The sequence below is a fragment of the Camelina sativa genome, chromosome 4 (genome assembly GCF_030686135.1).
Source record: "Camelina sativa cultivar CO46 ecotype springtype chromosome 4, ASM3068613v1".
NCBI classification, from domain to species: Eukaryota; Viridiplantae; Streptophyta; class Magnoliopsida; order Brassicales; family Brassicaceae; genus Camelina; species Camelina sativa.
Window position 1 is genome coordinate 29,217,839 of NC_141883.1, and position 14,741 is coordinate 29,232,579.

Genomic DNA, 14,741 nt, shown 5'->3' on the forward strand with positions numbered 1-14,741 from the left:
TTTATTGTATACTGTCCCAAATTACTAGGTATATTTTCACTGATTTGCGACCATTTATAATTTAAATAAACACAAACAAAGTACCAAATTCGTTGTTTATATGTCACGATTTTGGGACTAAACAAAATTAGTCTTCAGTCCGTCACAAACAATTCTGACTCCTTTGCGACTACCTTGTGACGAAACAGCGACTACTTTAGGACCAAATTTCAGATTTTTAAAGTTTACTGTGGTATTAAGTCAGTCTTCCAAACGTAGCTAATTTGTGACTACCATGTCGTCTGAAAGAAGTCGTCTATTACGACTGCCAAGGCGAGTCACTATAACGTCGTTAATTACGACGATATATTCCGGTCTGTCCGTAGTCGCCAATTACGACTGCGCCAGTGAGTGACTATAGAGTCGTTCATTACGACGGCAGGTTTCGGTCTGTGTGTAGTCGCTAATTAACGACCACAATCCTTGTCTCGAATGCGTCGCAAATAAGGGACTGGTTTGCGACCAAAAAAATTTGCGACCAAATATTTGCGACCAAATATAACAGTCCTTCAATTGTCGCACATACCGACTTAGCGACTGATTTGAGACGATTCCGGTAGTCCCAAACGCCGTGTTTTCGTGTAGTGTAAAAAGTTAGAAACATCTTATATTATAAAACAAAATTACTTTTCTAAACATATTAGGAAACGGAGGAAGTATCAATTAACCGATAAGTGCTAATAAAAAGGAAATTTATGTTGCTAGAAAATTTATTTTATTCTTATTCTCCTGATGTTTGGTGCATCGAATTGAATTCTGGGAAGAATTCATGGCGGCCCGACAACTTATCCACCCATTCATTCAATTAGTGACCATTTTGGTCAAATCCATCAATTTTTTTTACTGAGGGCCTGACTGGTTCAACCGCAGCTTTTGCGGAAAATTACGGAAGCGGGTGGTTGTGTTTTCAAGCATTATTAAGCGTTTTGAATGACTGGTTTAGCGTTTTAAAATGGATGCGTTTGCGGGAATTTACGACTGGTTGACCAACGGGTGCAATAGCGGTTAAAACATAATAAATGTAATATATAATTATATAAATGTTTAAAAATACCAAATTTTTTATTAAACTTGGTTTGTAAACAATTTCCCATCTAATTGGCTCTTTTGAGCTAATCTTTTGTTAACAAAAAAAAACAAAATTCATTAAAAAATACTAAAATAATTATTTAAAAAACAAATAAATTTCATATTGAAATATTTATTACTTTATGCATTTGACTTTTTACCAAAACTTTTAATCAAGTCATTGATAAATGACAAAACATATGTTTTAGATCGTAGATCTTATTTTTTAAATTTCACACACTCAATAAGTTCCGTGGGGCAGTAGTTGCATCGGTAGTAATGATCAAACGAGAGTTGAGAAGAGTCACTCGTGATTTGTTTTTACATTTCTCAAAAAATAATCTTATTTTTTAAAATTTCTGATGAAATGTTATATTTATTTATATTTTTTTGAACGTATGTGCGATGTGCCATTAAATTTACATCAAGTTTTCTGGGTTATTGTTAATTGAAATCTTATTTTCTTCAAATTGTTTATTTTTTAATATTTTTAATTGTATTCATACTTCATTTTCTCCAATCCTTAATGAATAATATAATTAGATAAAAGATATTTAAAAAGATATTTCATTATCATTGATTTGTTTCAAGTTAAAAAAAATATATATTTCAACCGCAAACGCTTACGGGAAGCAGCTTTTGGAATTTAGTGTTTTAAAGCGATTGGGAGCGATTGGAAGCGGTTTGTGTGATTGATACCAATCGCTAGCAACCGCTACAATCCGCAAACGCAGCGTTTGCGGGTGGTAGCGGGAGAACCAGCCAGGCTCTGAGTGTGCGAGACATTCGTGCGATTGTCTATGGTGTTTTTTTTTTTGGGGGCCAAATCACGCTATAACGAAGTTCAAATTGAGTTTATTTTAGGATTTTTATTATAGGTTTTGAGTAAAAATAGAAAAAAAAAAAAAAAAAGAGAGTAGAACTTCGAAATTCCTATTTGTACTGTTTTTTTTTAACTTTATTTTATTCGACTTGAGAACAAATCAGCTTTATTCTTCACCAATACTATTTTTATTTAATTGGTTAAATAAGTTTTTGGTAATCAATGTCATATTCTTCTTGGTCTATGCTCGGAAGACGTCAACGAGGACATTGGTTCCCTAAAGAAGAAACCTCCACTTTTATGAAAAAAAATATTTCCCATGTGACACATTCATTGATATGTAAAAAGCTGTTTTATGTGAATTTATATGATTGTGAAAAGAAAAAAAAAGAATTATTGTTTTACTTTAGATAACAATGTATACTCTATGACTATGGTTCATTGCGTCAACTATGAATGGATTGGCCAAATATAAAACTAATTTATGATTAGATTTTAAATTCACACTACTTAACATTTTTTTTTCACTCTTCATTGTTGAACTTTTTTCTGTCAGTATATTTTTTTTTACTTTTCTTAACTCAGTAATTTAGTAGAGATTTGAAAATACTTTGTTAAGAAACAATATAACCATAGCAAAAAATGGACAACATATAATATTTAACCAAGTGTCTAGTGCTAATTAATGAAAAAACATAATATAACTAAACTGTCTAAAGTTCAATGGTCATCTTCTGAAATGTTGCTATCTACAATGAGCGTGAAATAGTATGGTCCACACTAGGACATCTTTACATACCAAAAAAAATATAATCGCTGCCCTAATTTAGTTTAGCATAGTTTCCACTTAGAAATGCGTTTTGTCACCTAAAACAGAAATTCATATGTCAAGAAACCTCGTCAATAATTCCGTCTCTCAATTTATCTTGAACATCACCCGCTAATTTTAATTTTTATCAATCGAACAAAGATATAGAATTAAGTCCTAATTTCAATCGTTCAGCTATATGTTATATTGTTTATATCAAGTGAAAGTGGTGTATCCGAAACAATACCTAGATGAATTAAGTTCTATCATTTTTAGTAATTTAAAAAAATATTGTATTCCGATCCATAATTTTTCCTGAACTAGAATCATAAGGAATTGATGCTTTTACCGAGTAACTATTTTTCCTTAATACCGTAAGAACTTTTATATGAACTTACACCATAATAAATGTTCATATAAATACAGAAATTCAACGCCAATCAAACTATTGTTATAAATGAAGTTACTTTATAAATGTGAATTATGTGCATGACTTGACGACTATTCACAGAAAACAAAAAGGTATCGAAAAAGAAGAAGAAAAAAAAATATTCCAATCAGTGAGAGATCTACAAAGGAAAGATTCTCATTCGCACCAATTGCTGGAGAAGAGAAAAGTAAAACTTTTTATAATATTCTATGAATTATTTTGGTTGATGTTCCCTTACGAAAAAAACCCAGTATTCAGTACTAAAATGTCTGGCATATATAATCGAATAGAAGATAAGTAGTTGTCGAAATTTCATAGGGCAATGGCTTAAACGATTGAGACATTGACACCTAAGCCCATCCACATCTATGTGGGTTCACAAATGTGACGTTTGTTTTCTTTCTTATGTGAATCATGTAAATGCTATAAAGTTAATTTTGTTATACATGAGCGATTACATGTTATAACGTACCAAAACTCTTGAAAATTATGATATTCGGATGGGTTCGGTAGTGACAATTGTTTCTAAGTCCACAAATACACGTTTTGAGCTATTTTAGTCCGAAGCTTATGTCCACTAATTTACTCGAAGGTATGCTTTACAAAATTTTGCAGAATCAACTTTTTTTTTTTTGAGAAGCATGCTCACGCAAATATCCAATATGATAGCAACAACACAAAATCATGTGGAGAATGGTGATGATGCATATGGATTGCAAATATTTGGTAATCTCCAAAATATTGTGGAGAATGGAGGAGGAGAAACATAATATATTGGAAATCAATAAAGAAAAAGAAAGGGATCCCCAAAGAGAAAGTGATGAAAGGTTAAGTTAAGTATGTGGTGAAAAAATAGGGTTCCTTCTTCTCATTTGTCTCTGTCAAACTTTATGATGCAAAGCGACCTTTCTTTTCTTTTCTTTTCTTTACATTTTTCTTTAATTGTCATCGTTAGTGTCACTTTCTTTTTATTAATTTCATAAAGTCGTATGATCGTATCTATTGTTTTTATTTTGCTCCGACAAGACCGACACTGATCTTTCTATACCTTTCGGTAATAAATGTTATAGGATTCCTTTTTCAGATAACATCATTAGTATTTGTTATTTTATGTTTGTTAACATAATACAATGATCAATTGACTTCCTAAAAGATATGGTCGAGGTTGGGGAATAAAAGATATGGTCTAGCTACACCCTCCAATCTAATACCGTCGCTAACTACTTACTGATGAAGTCAGGTTTAAACTTGATGATGACATATATTAGTTATATCTGTTACTTATACGGATAGAAATACTTCATTTAATTTCTGAAGAACCAGCTAGTATGAAGTCCATGCCCTGCGGTGATAGAATAGTGTATTTGATTTCACCATTTTGGTCGTCCAAATATTGGCGTATATATCGAAAACAGATACTAAGTATAGTCAAGACCAAAATCAAACAATTGATGGCTTAAAAGGAGAGTCACAAATACCGCATAGATAGCGTGGAGATAAATAACACCGAGAAGCATTGAGTCCAAAAGAAATTAAAACTGTTGTAGCACTAGTGTGTATAATGGTGCTAACTATATTACAAAATAGCCACATCGTAGAGATACGAGTATTTTGTACATCATTAGTATTCGTATCAACGAGAGATATTTTCTTCAGGAGTATTTTAAAGATATTTAACATGTGGTTGTGGTTTGTAATAATAGAAAAGAAAAAAAATAACGGATACTCGAAAATAATTTGACTTATACACGGCAGCAAAAGAAAGAATGATCTCTAAAGACAAGCAACAAAAGAATCTGAAGTAGAAGTGATCCACCCACCTGTTTCTGTTCCTGTTCTTCTTGTGTTCCTGTTCGATTCCAAACTCTCACTTTCTCTGCCCCCTCGTGTGCGGGTCCCACCATTTTTTTGTATTTCCTCCATGGGTCCCACATTTGTGTCCACTCAACCAACAACAGTGTGTGTAATCCTCCTTCGTTAAATAAATTTATATTTTCCCCCCGTTACACATTTTTCTTGTTACATACAAACAACAACTGAAAATAGTAAAATAATTTAAGATTTTTTTTTTCTCATTTAGTATTTTCCTTTTTGTGAAAAAAAACTTGTGTGAATTTTTTTAATTTATGGTCGCCGGAGATGCCAACGGCCGTGAACGTAGCGAAACAATGCTTAACGGCGGAAGCAGCCTACGCGTTAGAAGAAGCTGTCAACGTCGCACGTCGAAGAGGACACTCACAGACGACGTCGCTTCACGCTATCTCAGCTTTACTCTCTCTACCAACCTCAGCTTTACGCGACGCATGCGCTCGTGTTCGTAACTCCGCTTACTCACCTCGTCTCCAGTTCAAAGCTTTAGATCTTTGCTTAAGCGTTTCTTTAGACCGAATCCAATCCGGTCAACAGCTCGGATCCGATGATACGCCACCTGTTTCTAACTCCCTCATGGCTGCGATCAAACGATCTCAAGCTCACCAGCGTCGTCTACCTGAGAATTTTAGGATCTATCAAGAAATGTCGCAGAGTGCTCAGAATCAGAACTCTGTTTCTTGTGTTAAAGTGGAGCTTCGTCAGCTGATTCTCTCGATCTTGGATGATCCGGTTGTGAGTCGGGTTTTTGGTGAAGCGGGTTTTAGGAGCTCCGAGTTGAAGCTTTCGATCATTCGACCTGTTCCTCATCTTCTACGCTACTCATCGCAGCAGCCTCTGTTTCTCTGTAACGTAACCGGGAATAATCCTGAACCGAGCCTGGTTCGATGGGGTTTTAACGTACCAAACCGGAATTTTAACGGAGATTCTGATTACCGGAGGATAAGCGCGGTTTTCGTGAGGGAAAAAGGGAGAAATCCTCTGCTTGTTGGTGTATCGGCTTACGGTGTACTAACCGGATATTTGAACTCGATTGAGAAAAACCGAACCGACGGGATTATCCTACCGACGAAACTTCACGGTTTGACCAAGGTTAACATCGGTTCAGAAATCTCCGATCAAATCGTTGTTAAATTCGATAAAACCTACATCGATACTAGGTTTCACGATCTTGGGAAGCTTGCGGAGCAAGGTTCAGGGCCAGGGTTAGTCTTAAACTACGGAGATCTTAGGGTTTTTACCGACAGCGAAGGAAACGTACCGGCGGCGAATTACATCGTGAGTTGCGTTTCGGAGCTGTTACGGAGACACGGGAGAAGAGTTTGGTTGATCGGAGCGACGACGAGCGACGAAGTTTACGAGAAGATGTTGAGGAAGTATCCTAACGTGGAGAAAGATTGGGATTTGCAGTTACTCACCATCACTACTCTTAGACCTTGTTTGCCTCACAACAAGTCCAGGTTCTTATCTCTTTCTGGCTTCGTTCAGATTCTTAAACGCTTTGATCGCTTTTTTTTATATGCCTTTAAAACAAGTCCTTTGATAAAGTTTTGTATCACGAATTGAAATTGGCGCGTTCAGTCTACATAAGGGGTAGATGTAACAGGTACACAATATTTTAGCCTAAGAGTTTTTACAATTTTATTGTCTTCTACTAAAACAGCATCAATAGCATTTGAAAACATGTCTGACCTAATAATAGCTTATTGTTAAAATGATGATTAATAGAAGCTTAAAGCATTTTTTTTTTATATGACAAAAACGATGGTTGAACAAGTAAAATATAGAGAAACAAAACAACGGCATAAATTCAAAGCAGTGTCACTTAAATGTAGAAGCAGAGAATTGATGTACAATTTGTGACTTTTAGATTCCTGTATGGCACTAACTTTAATGCGTGTTCGTTTGTGTGTGCAGTTTGATGGGCTCATTTATTCCATTTGGTGGATTCTTTTCAACTCCTTCTGACATGAAACTGCCCTTCTCCGGTTTCAACAAGGACATAACCGGACCAGTGTCTTCAATATCCGATCAGACTCAATCTACCTTGCCGCCTTGGTTACAAATGACCACAAGAACTGATTTAAACCAAAAATCTGGTGCCAAGGTCGGTTTATTTTATCTTGTCCTAATTTGTTCATCTCCCATAATCGTTGAAAGTATGTTTCTTGGACTACAAGTTCGCTCGGCTGAGTGTATAATTCCATTATGTTATGTTAATTGCAATGTGTATTTACATCCCCTCAGTGCAGATCAAAGAAGGGTTGGAATCAGTTTGTGAAAATAAGTCCACGAGCAGTGCTTCTGCATCAACCGGTTCAGCTAAATCGGTCACTACTGATCTGAATCTGAGGATATGTTCAGTCACTGCAGGATCCGATCTCAAGAAGCATTTGGAGAGAGACTTTTCTCAGGCGCCACAATCTGTGTCATCCTCTTGCTTGGACAATCCAAGGGACCTTACCGTAGAGAGCTTCAAGATTATTTACAGAAGATTAACGGATAGGGTTTCAGGACAAGACGAGGCTGCTAGAGTAATCAGCTGTGCATTGTCACAACCGCCTAGGACTGTCACTCGAAGAGATGTTTGGCTCAATTTGGTCGGGCCTGATACTGTAGGCAAGAGGAGAATGTCGCTTGTCCTTGCTGAGATTGTGTATCAAAGCGAACACAGATTTATGGCCGTTGATCTTGGTGCCGCTGAACATGGAATAAGCGGTTGTGATGATGCGATGCGTTTGAGAGGAAAGACGATGGTTGATCGTATCTTTGAAGTGATGTGTAGGAATCCTTTCTGTGTGGTGTTCCTTGAGAACATTGAGAAAGCGGACGAGAAGCTCCAAATAAGCTTGTCAAAAGCAATCAAAACGGGGAAGTTTATGGATTCACACGGGAGAGAAGTTGGTATTGGAAACACCATATTTGTTATGACATCAACTTCACAAGGTTCCGGAACAACATCATCTTATTCTGAAGAGAAACTATTGAGAGCCAGAGGAAGGCAAGTGGAGATATGGATTGAAACTGTATCTACCTTACCAATTGTGAGATCGGTTTCAGGCTCAACCTCGGCGAACAAGAGGAAGCTGATGGAGAAGAAAAAAACTACGGAGATAGTAAAACGGTTGAACAGAACATCTAATGGAGTTCTTGACCTGAACCTTCCGGCTCAAGAAACTGAGATCGAGGAAAATTATCAATGTGAAGAGAACTCAAACGTTTGGTTAATGAACTTGAAGAATCATGAACGTCTCACTGAAGTTCCTTTCAAGCCTTTCGATTTTGAAGGACTGGCTGAAAAAATCAAAAAGAGCGTAAAAGAAATTTTCGACAAGTGCGTGAGATCAGATTGCTTGCTGGAGGTTGACCCTAAGATCATAGAACGATTGCTAGCGGCCGTTTATTTCTCAGACAGTAGAAAAGATATCATCAAAGAGTTGATGGAGAAAGTAATGAGTCGAGTGTTCTTGAAACTTAAAGAAAGGTATGAAATCACTACTAGTTGTGTAGTAAAATTAGTTGGTCGAGATCTTGACATTTTTCGTGAGGATCAAATGGACTTGTTCTTTGTAAAATCTCAGTAGGTTAAAGATAGCTTTATATGGAAAGTGTATCATATATAAGGTAGAGTTATAGTAATAGGTGTTATTGTTCTTTTGTGTTTGCTATACTATTATAATGTGTGTTCATGTAGTTGTGAGTGGATCTTTCTTCTTGTTTATATGTATAACCTTATGTAAATGAATTAGTTATTTACATTTTATTTTATTTCAATTTTCCTGTTTTAATCAAATCGACTGCGTCTATTGAATTTCGTCATTAATAATAAAATAACTCAAAATCAGTGTTCCAAGTTCCAAATTTTTTATGTCATCGTAAATGTACGCACTCGATGACTCGGCCCCCATTCTGATGCAATTTGCTGACGAGTTTTGGGAAATAGTTTGAGAGGCAAACACACAAAATTATCTCACTATAAAAAAGTTACTATAATAATGAGTTGACCATATAAGCAAAGAACCAAAATTGACCAGAAGGAGCGTAATAATAATAACTCAGGATTAGTCTTCCAAGTTCCAAATTTTTTATGTCATACTGTAGTAAATAGTAGTTGTACACACTCGAGGCTGACGATTTTTGGGAAATATTTTGAGAGGCAAGCACACAAAACTAAAATTGTTACTATAATAATAAGTTGACGATAGAAGCAAAGAACCAAAATTGACCAGAAGGAGCGTAGCAGAGTCTTAATATTTCAGCATATCTATGACTCTCAACTTGCTCAGAAACATGATCATAATTCTTCGTAGAAAAAAAATTATTTACATTATTAGTATATAGAAGCTGTCTAATTGGTATGATGAGGATTTATTTGCTGATTATGATTAAAAACTATCAGCCTGTTTTAAGGTGATTATGAGTTATGATGGGTACTTATGACTTATAGACCATAGACTTAGGTTATTCAAATGCATAAGCATAACTATATGTTATTTGTATGTATGTTCATGTTTATATAACTAATGACAAGTGCAATTTCTTATAAGTTAGTGATTTAGATTTCGTAATCCGTTGGTATGTGTGGAGTAGTAGTATAAATGAGTTCACAAAATAGCAAATTTGTGATGTGTGACTGGAGTAGGAAAAATAGCAAATGAATACACTCACGGAAGATAGAAGAAAGGACAGAAGAGTCAAAAGAAAAGTAAAGAATAATAATGATGCAAGTCAAATGATGAAAATCGAACGGACTAATCCATTAATGTTTTGTGTGACTGAAAATTATATTTTTTAAATAAAAAAAGGAGAAATATAAGGGAATATTAATTATAATATCTCTGTAAAAGTTAAAGGTTTAGTTTATGAGATTAACAAAACAATTAAGGATTTAGTTCAAAAAAAAATAAATAAATAAATAAAACAATTAAGGAAAATGGAAAAAAGTGGAAGCGGGCGGCCAAGTGAAGACATTCTCTGTCGCCCACCCAAACACCATAAGAAGATAGAAGGTGTGTCTCACTTTCTCTCTTTCTTCACGCGCATCCTCTTGTGCGTGCGTGTTTTATCACTCGCTTTATCCTAATCACTCCATTACAACTACCTTATTAACTTAATCGCAAACCTTTAAATAAGCTTATCTATATATATGATCGTTGAGATAAAGTTTGATAGTTTTCTATCTAGGTTTTGATTTCGTATTCAATCATATTAAGTATGGATGTATCTATTGTTTCAACACTTATACCAAACAAAGAAAAGGATTGTTTTGATAGATCATGGAATTATGTGTTTAAGAATTAAGATTGTTTGTGTTTTTATAGTGATGTATAAGAAAAAGAATAGACTTCTCAAGTAGCCAAACGTGCTAATGAAAGCGCGTACTGAAGACACTCACACACACGGTTGTAGAATGGTTACCTGGTAAGTGCTAAGTCGGTCGATTTGATCGATGATAGGGTCCTTTACACATCCCCAACTCCATTTACCACTATATCAACCACACATATATATTATGATCTCTCTTCTTCTTCTTCTTTTTAAAATCTTTTATAAATAGAAATAGTTCATAATATCTTAGGATATGTTGGAATTTGGAAATACAAGTATTTCTTAACATCTCAGAATCTTTGCCCATACTAGTTTTTTTTTTGTTTTGGGAAACAAATAAGCGTATATATATACCCATGCCTTTATATAAAAACATCATGCGCAGATGAAAAATATAAACTAATGTAGTTCTGGTCAGATGTTAATATATCTGGTGTCTTATGAAAATTTGAGCTTTGCACAAAAAAAAAAAAATGAAAATTTGAGCTATCTTCTCCAGATATACATAACTATTTTGTTATAGAGAAAGTCTTTTATTTCAAATGCATGCAGACAATTTGATACCTCATAAAGATATACATGGAATGAATAGTAACAACAACTATCTTCTATTGTGGGTTTTTGTAAGCACCAAAGGATCTCCTGAATTATATCTACCACATGAGTAAGTTAGTACCCCTTTTGAGTTTTTTTTTTCCTTCTTCGTATAATTAAAACAAAAGTTCAGTTCTTTTGTTAATAATCAAAACAAAGTAATTGATTAGGAATTTAGAAGTAGGTCCTATAACTCCTAAAAGAACAAACAATGGTTTCGGTTATAACAAAACCAAATGGATACATTATCCTTATTATATCTAGAAATTTTAAAACCAAAAACAAACTGTTATCTAGAAACAATAAATAACATCCCCCGAATTAGACTTTTTCTTAATATAAGTGAAATATACAATAAAATACATTATTGTTTATATTTCCTTCCCTTCAAAGGATCTTGCTTTTTTTATCATTATAAAAAAAGACACTTTGAAAAAATCAATGAGATAGGAAGATTGATATTATTATATTACTTTATATTAAAAAAGAAGATATTATAATAATTATTTTATTATAAAAAAAAGACAAACAAAATACATAAAAGAAATGAGTAAAATAAGAGTCAGCAAAACAGCGACGTCCCTTTACCTTTTAAAAGTTTCCAGTTTTGACTTTTGACCTAAACCATTTTCCTAAGAAGATGAATACAAAACAGCACAAAACAAATGCAATTGAAGAAAAAGCAATTAAAAAAAATTATAAAAGAGAAGAAAAAGCAATTAAAAATCTCATATAATAAAAAAGAAAGAAGAAGACCAAAGAGAAAGGTAGACGAAACAAAGAGCGCACCTTCCTCTCTCCTTCTTCGTAAAAAATCCAAGTTCCCCTTTTAAAAGGGAGCCTCTCATTTCTCATTTCTCATTTCTCATTTCATTCTTCTTCTAAAAAACCCAACCAACCCACTTCTCTCTACTTCCTCCTCCTCAAAAAACCTCCAAAGTAGTTTCAATCTTTTAAATCTTTCCTCCAAAGCTTTATCTTCTTTTCTAGGTATGTGTTTGATTCTTTTCCCTGTTTCTTTTTGTTATTTCAGAAATAAAAATTAAATCTTTATGGTTTTAATGGCTTGATCTTGACCTTTTTATTGTCTTTCCCTCAATTGAATTTAGAAACGGTCGTGTAATTTATATTCATTACTACTTTGCTTAATTTGGGGAATGATTCTTCTGTATAAACAAGAATCTTAAAATTGAAAAAAAAATTCGAAAACCCTATTTTTTTAAAATTCGAAATTGTTTCTTTTTAACAAAAAAAAAAATTGAAAAAAAAAAGAAATTGAAACTTTGAAAATCAAAAACTCATATTTTTTTCTTCTTCTTACGCAGATGTGTGGAGCAAAGAGCAACCTTTGCTCTTCTAAAACCCTAACTGAAGTCGAATTCATGAGGCAGAAATCTGAAGAAGAAGCTACCACCATCACCGCCGCAGCCCCAGCCATGTCTCTCCTCGAATTTGCCGCCTGTGACGATCTTTCATCGTTTAAGAGAGAGATCGAAGAGAAACCATCGGTGGAGATCGACGAGGCAGGGTTATGGTACTGTAGACGGGTCGGGTTGAAGAAGATGGGTTTCGAAGAGAGAACACCTCTTATGGTTGCTGCTATGTATGGAAGCATGGAAGTGTTGAGTTACATAATTGCCACGGGAAGATCTGATGTGAACAGAGTTTGTAGTGACGAGAAAGTCACTGCTCTTCACTGTGCAGTTTCTGGCTGTTCTGTCTCTATCGTTGAGATCATCAAGATCTTGCTTGATGCTTCTGCTTCGCCTAATTGTGTTGATGCTAATGGGAATAAACCGGTTGATTTGTTGGTTAAAGCTTCTCGGTTTGTTCCTAACCAGAGTAGAAAGGCGGTTGAGGTTCTGCTTACCGGGAGTTTTGATGGTTTGATGGGCGATGAGGAGGAGGAAGTGAAGAGTGTTGTGACTAAGTATCCAGCTGATGCGTCGCTTCCTGATATTAACGAAGGTGTTTATGGAACTGATGAGTTTAGGATGTTTAGCTTTAAGGTTAAGCCGTGTTCTAGGGCTTACTCTCATGATTGGACTGAGTGTCCTTTTGTTCATCCTGGTGAGAACGCTAGGAGGAGAGATCCGAGGAAGTATCCTTACACTTGTGTGCCTTGTCCTGAATTTCGTAAAGGGTCTTGTCCTAAAGGAGATTCCTGTGAGTATGCGCACGGTGTTTTCGAGTCTTGGCTTCATCCGGCTCAGTATAGGACTAGGCTTTGTAAAGATGAGACGGGTTGTGCAAGGAGGGTTTGTTTCTTTGCTCATAGACGTGATGAGTTAAGACCTGTTAATGCTTCCACTGGTTCTGCGATGGTTTCACCGAGGTCGTCTAACCAGTCTCCTGAGATGCCGGTTATGTCTCCTTTGGCACTTGGATCATCGCCAATGAACTCACCTATGGCTAGTGGTGGTGTTCCTTTGTCTCCAAGAAACGGTGGGTTATGGCAGAACAGAGTTAATAGCCTTACACCGCCACCGTTGCAGCTTAATGGCAGCAGATTGAAGTCTACTTTGAGTGCTAGAGATATGGATATGGAGATGGAACTTAGGTTTCGCGGTTTGGATAACCGCAGACTTGGTGATCTCAAGCCATCCAACCTCGAAGAGACTTTTGGATCATACGATTCATCTGCTGTGATGCAACTTCAGTCACCAAGCAGACATTCTCAGATGAACCACTATCATCCGTCTTCCCCTGTGAGGCAGCCGCCTACTCACGGATTCGAATCTTCAGCAGCCATGGCAGCTGCAGTGATGAACGCAAGAACCTCAGCGTTTGCGAAACGGAGCTTGAGTTTCAAGCCAGCTCCAGTAGCTGCTTCTAATGTCTCGGATTGGGGATCACCAAACGGGAAGCTTGAGTGGGGAATGCAAAGAGAAGAGCTGAACAAGCTGAGGAGAAGCGCCTCCTTTGGCATTCACGGAAACAACAACAACAACAACTGTGTGTCACGCCCTGCAAGAGACTACAGCGACGAGCCAGATGTGTCGTGGGTGAACTCACTGGTGAAAGAGAATGCACCGGAGAGAGCCTTTGGGTTGAATGAGAGGGTTGGAAACACGGTGAACGGTGCAGCGGGTAGAGACAAGTTTAAGCTGCCATCGTGGGCAGAGCAAATGTACATAGACCATGAGCAGCAGATTGTGGCATAAGTAAAGAAGCAGGGAAGAAAAGATGGGATAAGATAAAAAATACTGCTTTTGTCTTATGGGCCTCTCTCTACACAGAATCTAACAAATCTCTGGCAATAATTCTTTGATTTGTGTTTGACCCATATAGTTTGGTAATAGTATATGTTCTTTTTTTCTTTGTCATTCTCTTGTTCTTTGTGGCACTATGTAATGATTAAAAGCAAAATAATTGATGCATGAGTTCAAAATGTTCTTTGAAGGTTCTTATTAGCTTTGTAGCTTTTGTGTTATATCATAAACTTTGATGTAATCTTTTGAATAAAATTGAATAGTTCAAGTGATGCTGAGGCAAATAAGGCGGCGACCTACAGTAAATTTGGGATTCGAAAGCAACCATGTGATAATGCTGCTTGGTGTTATCGATGTGTATTAATGCTAATCACCTATTATCGCGGTTACACATGAATTTTGAGAAATTACACTGTCACTCCCATTCTATTTGTCGGTTTTCAAAGTTCATATACTCGATTTAAGGGATTTATAAAGACTTTTTTTTTTTTTAATTAAATCCAAGCATGCAATTCATTAGCTGGATTTTTAAAAAAATCTTTGAATAAAAATATTTAAATGGAATTATTA

The 14,741-nt window shown here is 35.6% G+C and overlaps 2 protein-coding genes across 3 annotated transcripts; both read left to right on the top strand.

Moving 5' to 3' along the window:
- The first annotated feature begins 4,872 nt into the window (after nucleotides 1–4,872).
- Nucleotides 4,873–8,830, top strand: LOC104782486 (protein SMAX1-LIKE 8). Of its 2 annotated transcripts, none has more exons than XM_010507432.3 (3): nucleotides 4,873–6,497; nucleotides 6,955–7,144; nucleotides 7,290–8,830. In XM_010507432.3, the coding sequence occupies exons 1-3, from the start codon at nucleotides 5,308–5,310 to the stop codon at nucleotides 8,619–8,621; spliced, it is 2,712 nt and encodes a 903-aa protein (XP_010505734.1). In that variant the 5' UTR covers nucleotides 4,873–5,307; the 3' UTR covers nucleotides 8,622–8,830. The 2 variants fall into 2 exon arrangements, with proteins under 2 accessions (XP_010505734.1, XP_087367889.1); XM_087511763.1 differs by having other exon boundaries at nucleotides 4,944–6,497; nucleotides 7,285–8,830.
- Nucleotides 8,831–11,601: 2,771 nt separating this feature from the next.
- Nucleotides 11,602–14,350, top strand: LOC104782487 (zinc finger CCCH domain-containing protein 29). Its single transcript, XM_010507435.3, has 2 exons — nucleotides 11,602–11,949; nucleotides 12,285–14,350. The coding sequence occupies exon 2, from the start codon at nucleotides 12,285–12,287 to the stop codon at nucleotides 14,121–14,123; it is 1,839 nt and encodes a 612-aa protein (XP_010505737.1). The 5' UTR covers nucleotides 11,602–11,949; the 3' UTR covers nucleotides 14,124–14,350.
- Nucleotides 14,351–14,741: the final 391 nt, after the last annotated feature.

Excerpts from the sequence above, each read along its gene's own strand:
- LOC104782486 (XM_010507432.3), top strand. The coding sequence starts at position 5,308 with ATGCCAACGGCCGTGAACGTAGCGAAACAATGCTTAACGGCGGAAGCA. Across the intron at positions 6,498-6,954 it reads TTGCCTCACAACAAGTCCAG|TTTGATGGGCTCATTTATTC; the intron begins GTTCTTATCTCT and ends TTGTGTGTGCAG. Across the intron at positions 7,145-7,289 it reads ACCAAAAATCTGGTGCCAAG|ATCAAAGAAGGGTTGGAATC; the intron begins GTCGGTTTATTT and ends CCCTCAGTGCAG.
- LOC104782487 (XM_010507435.3), top strand. The coding sequence starts at position 12,285 with ATGTGTGGAGCAAAGAGCAACCTTTGCTCTTCTAAAACCCTAACTGAA.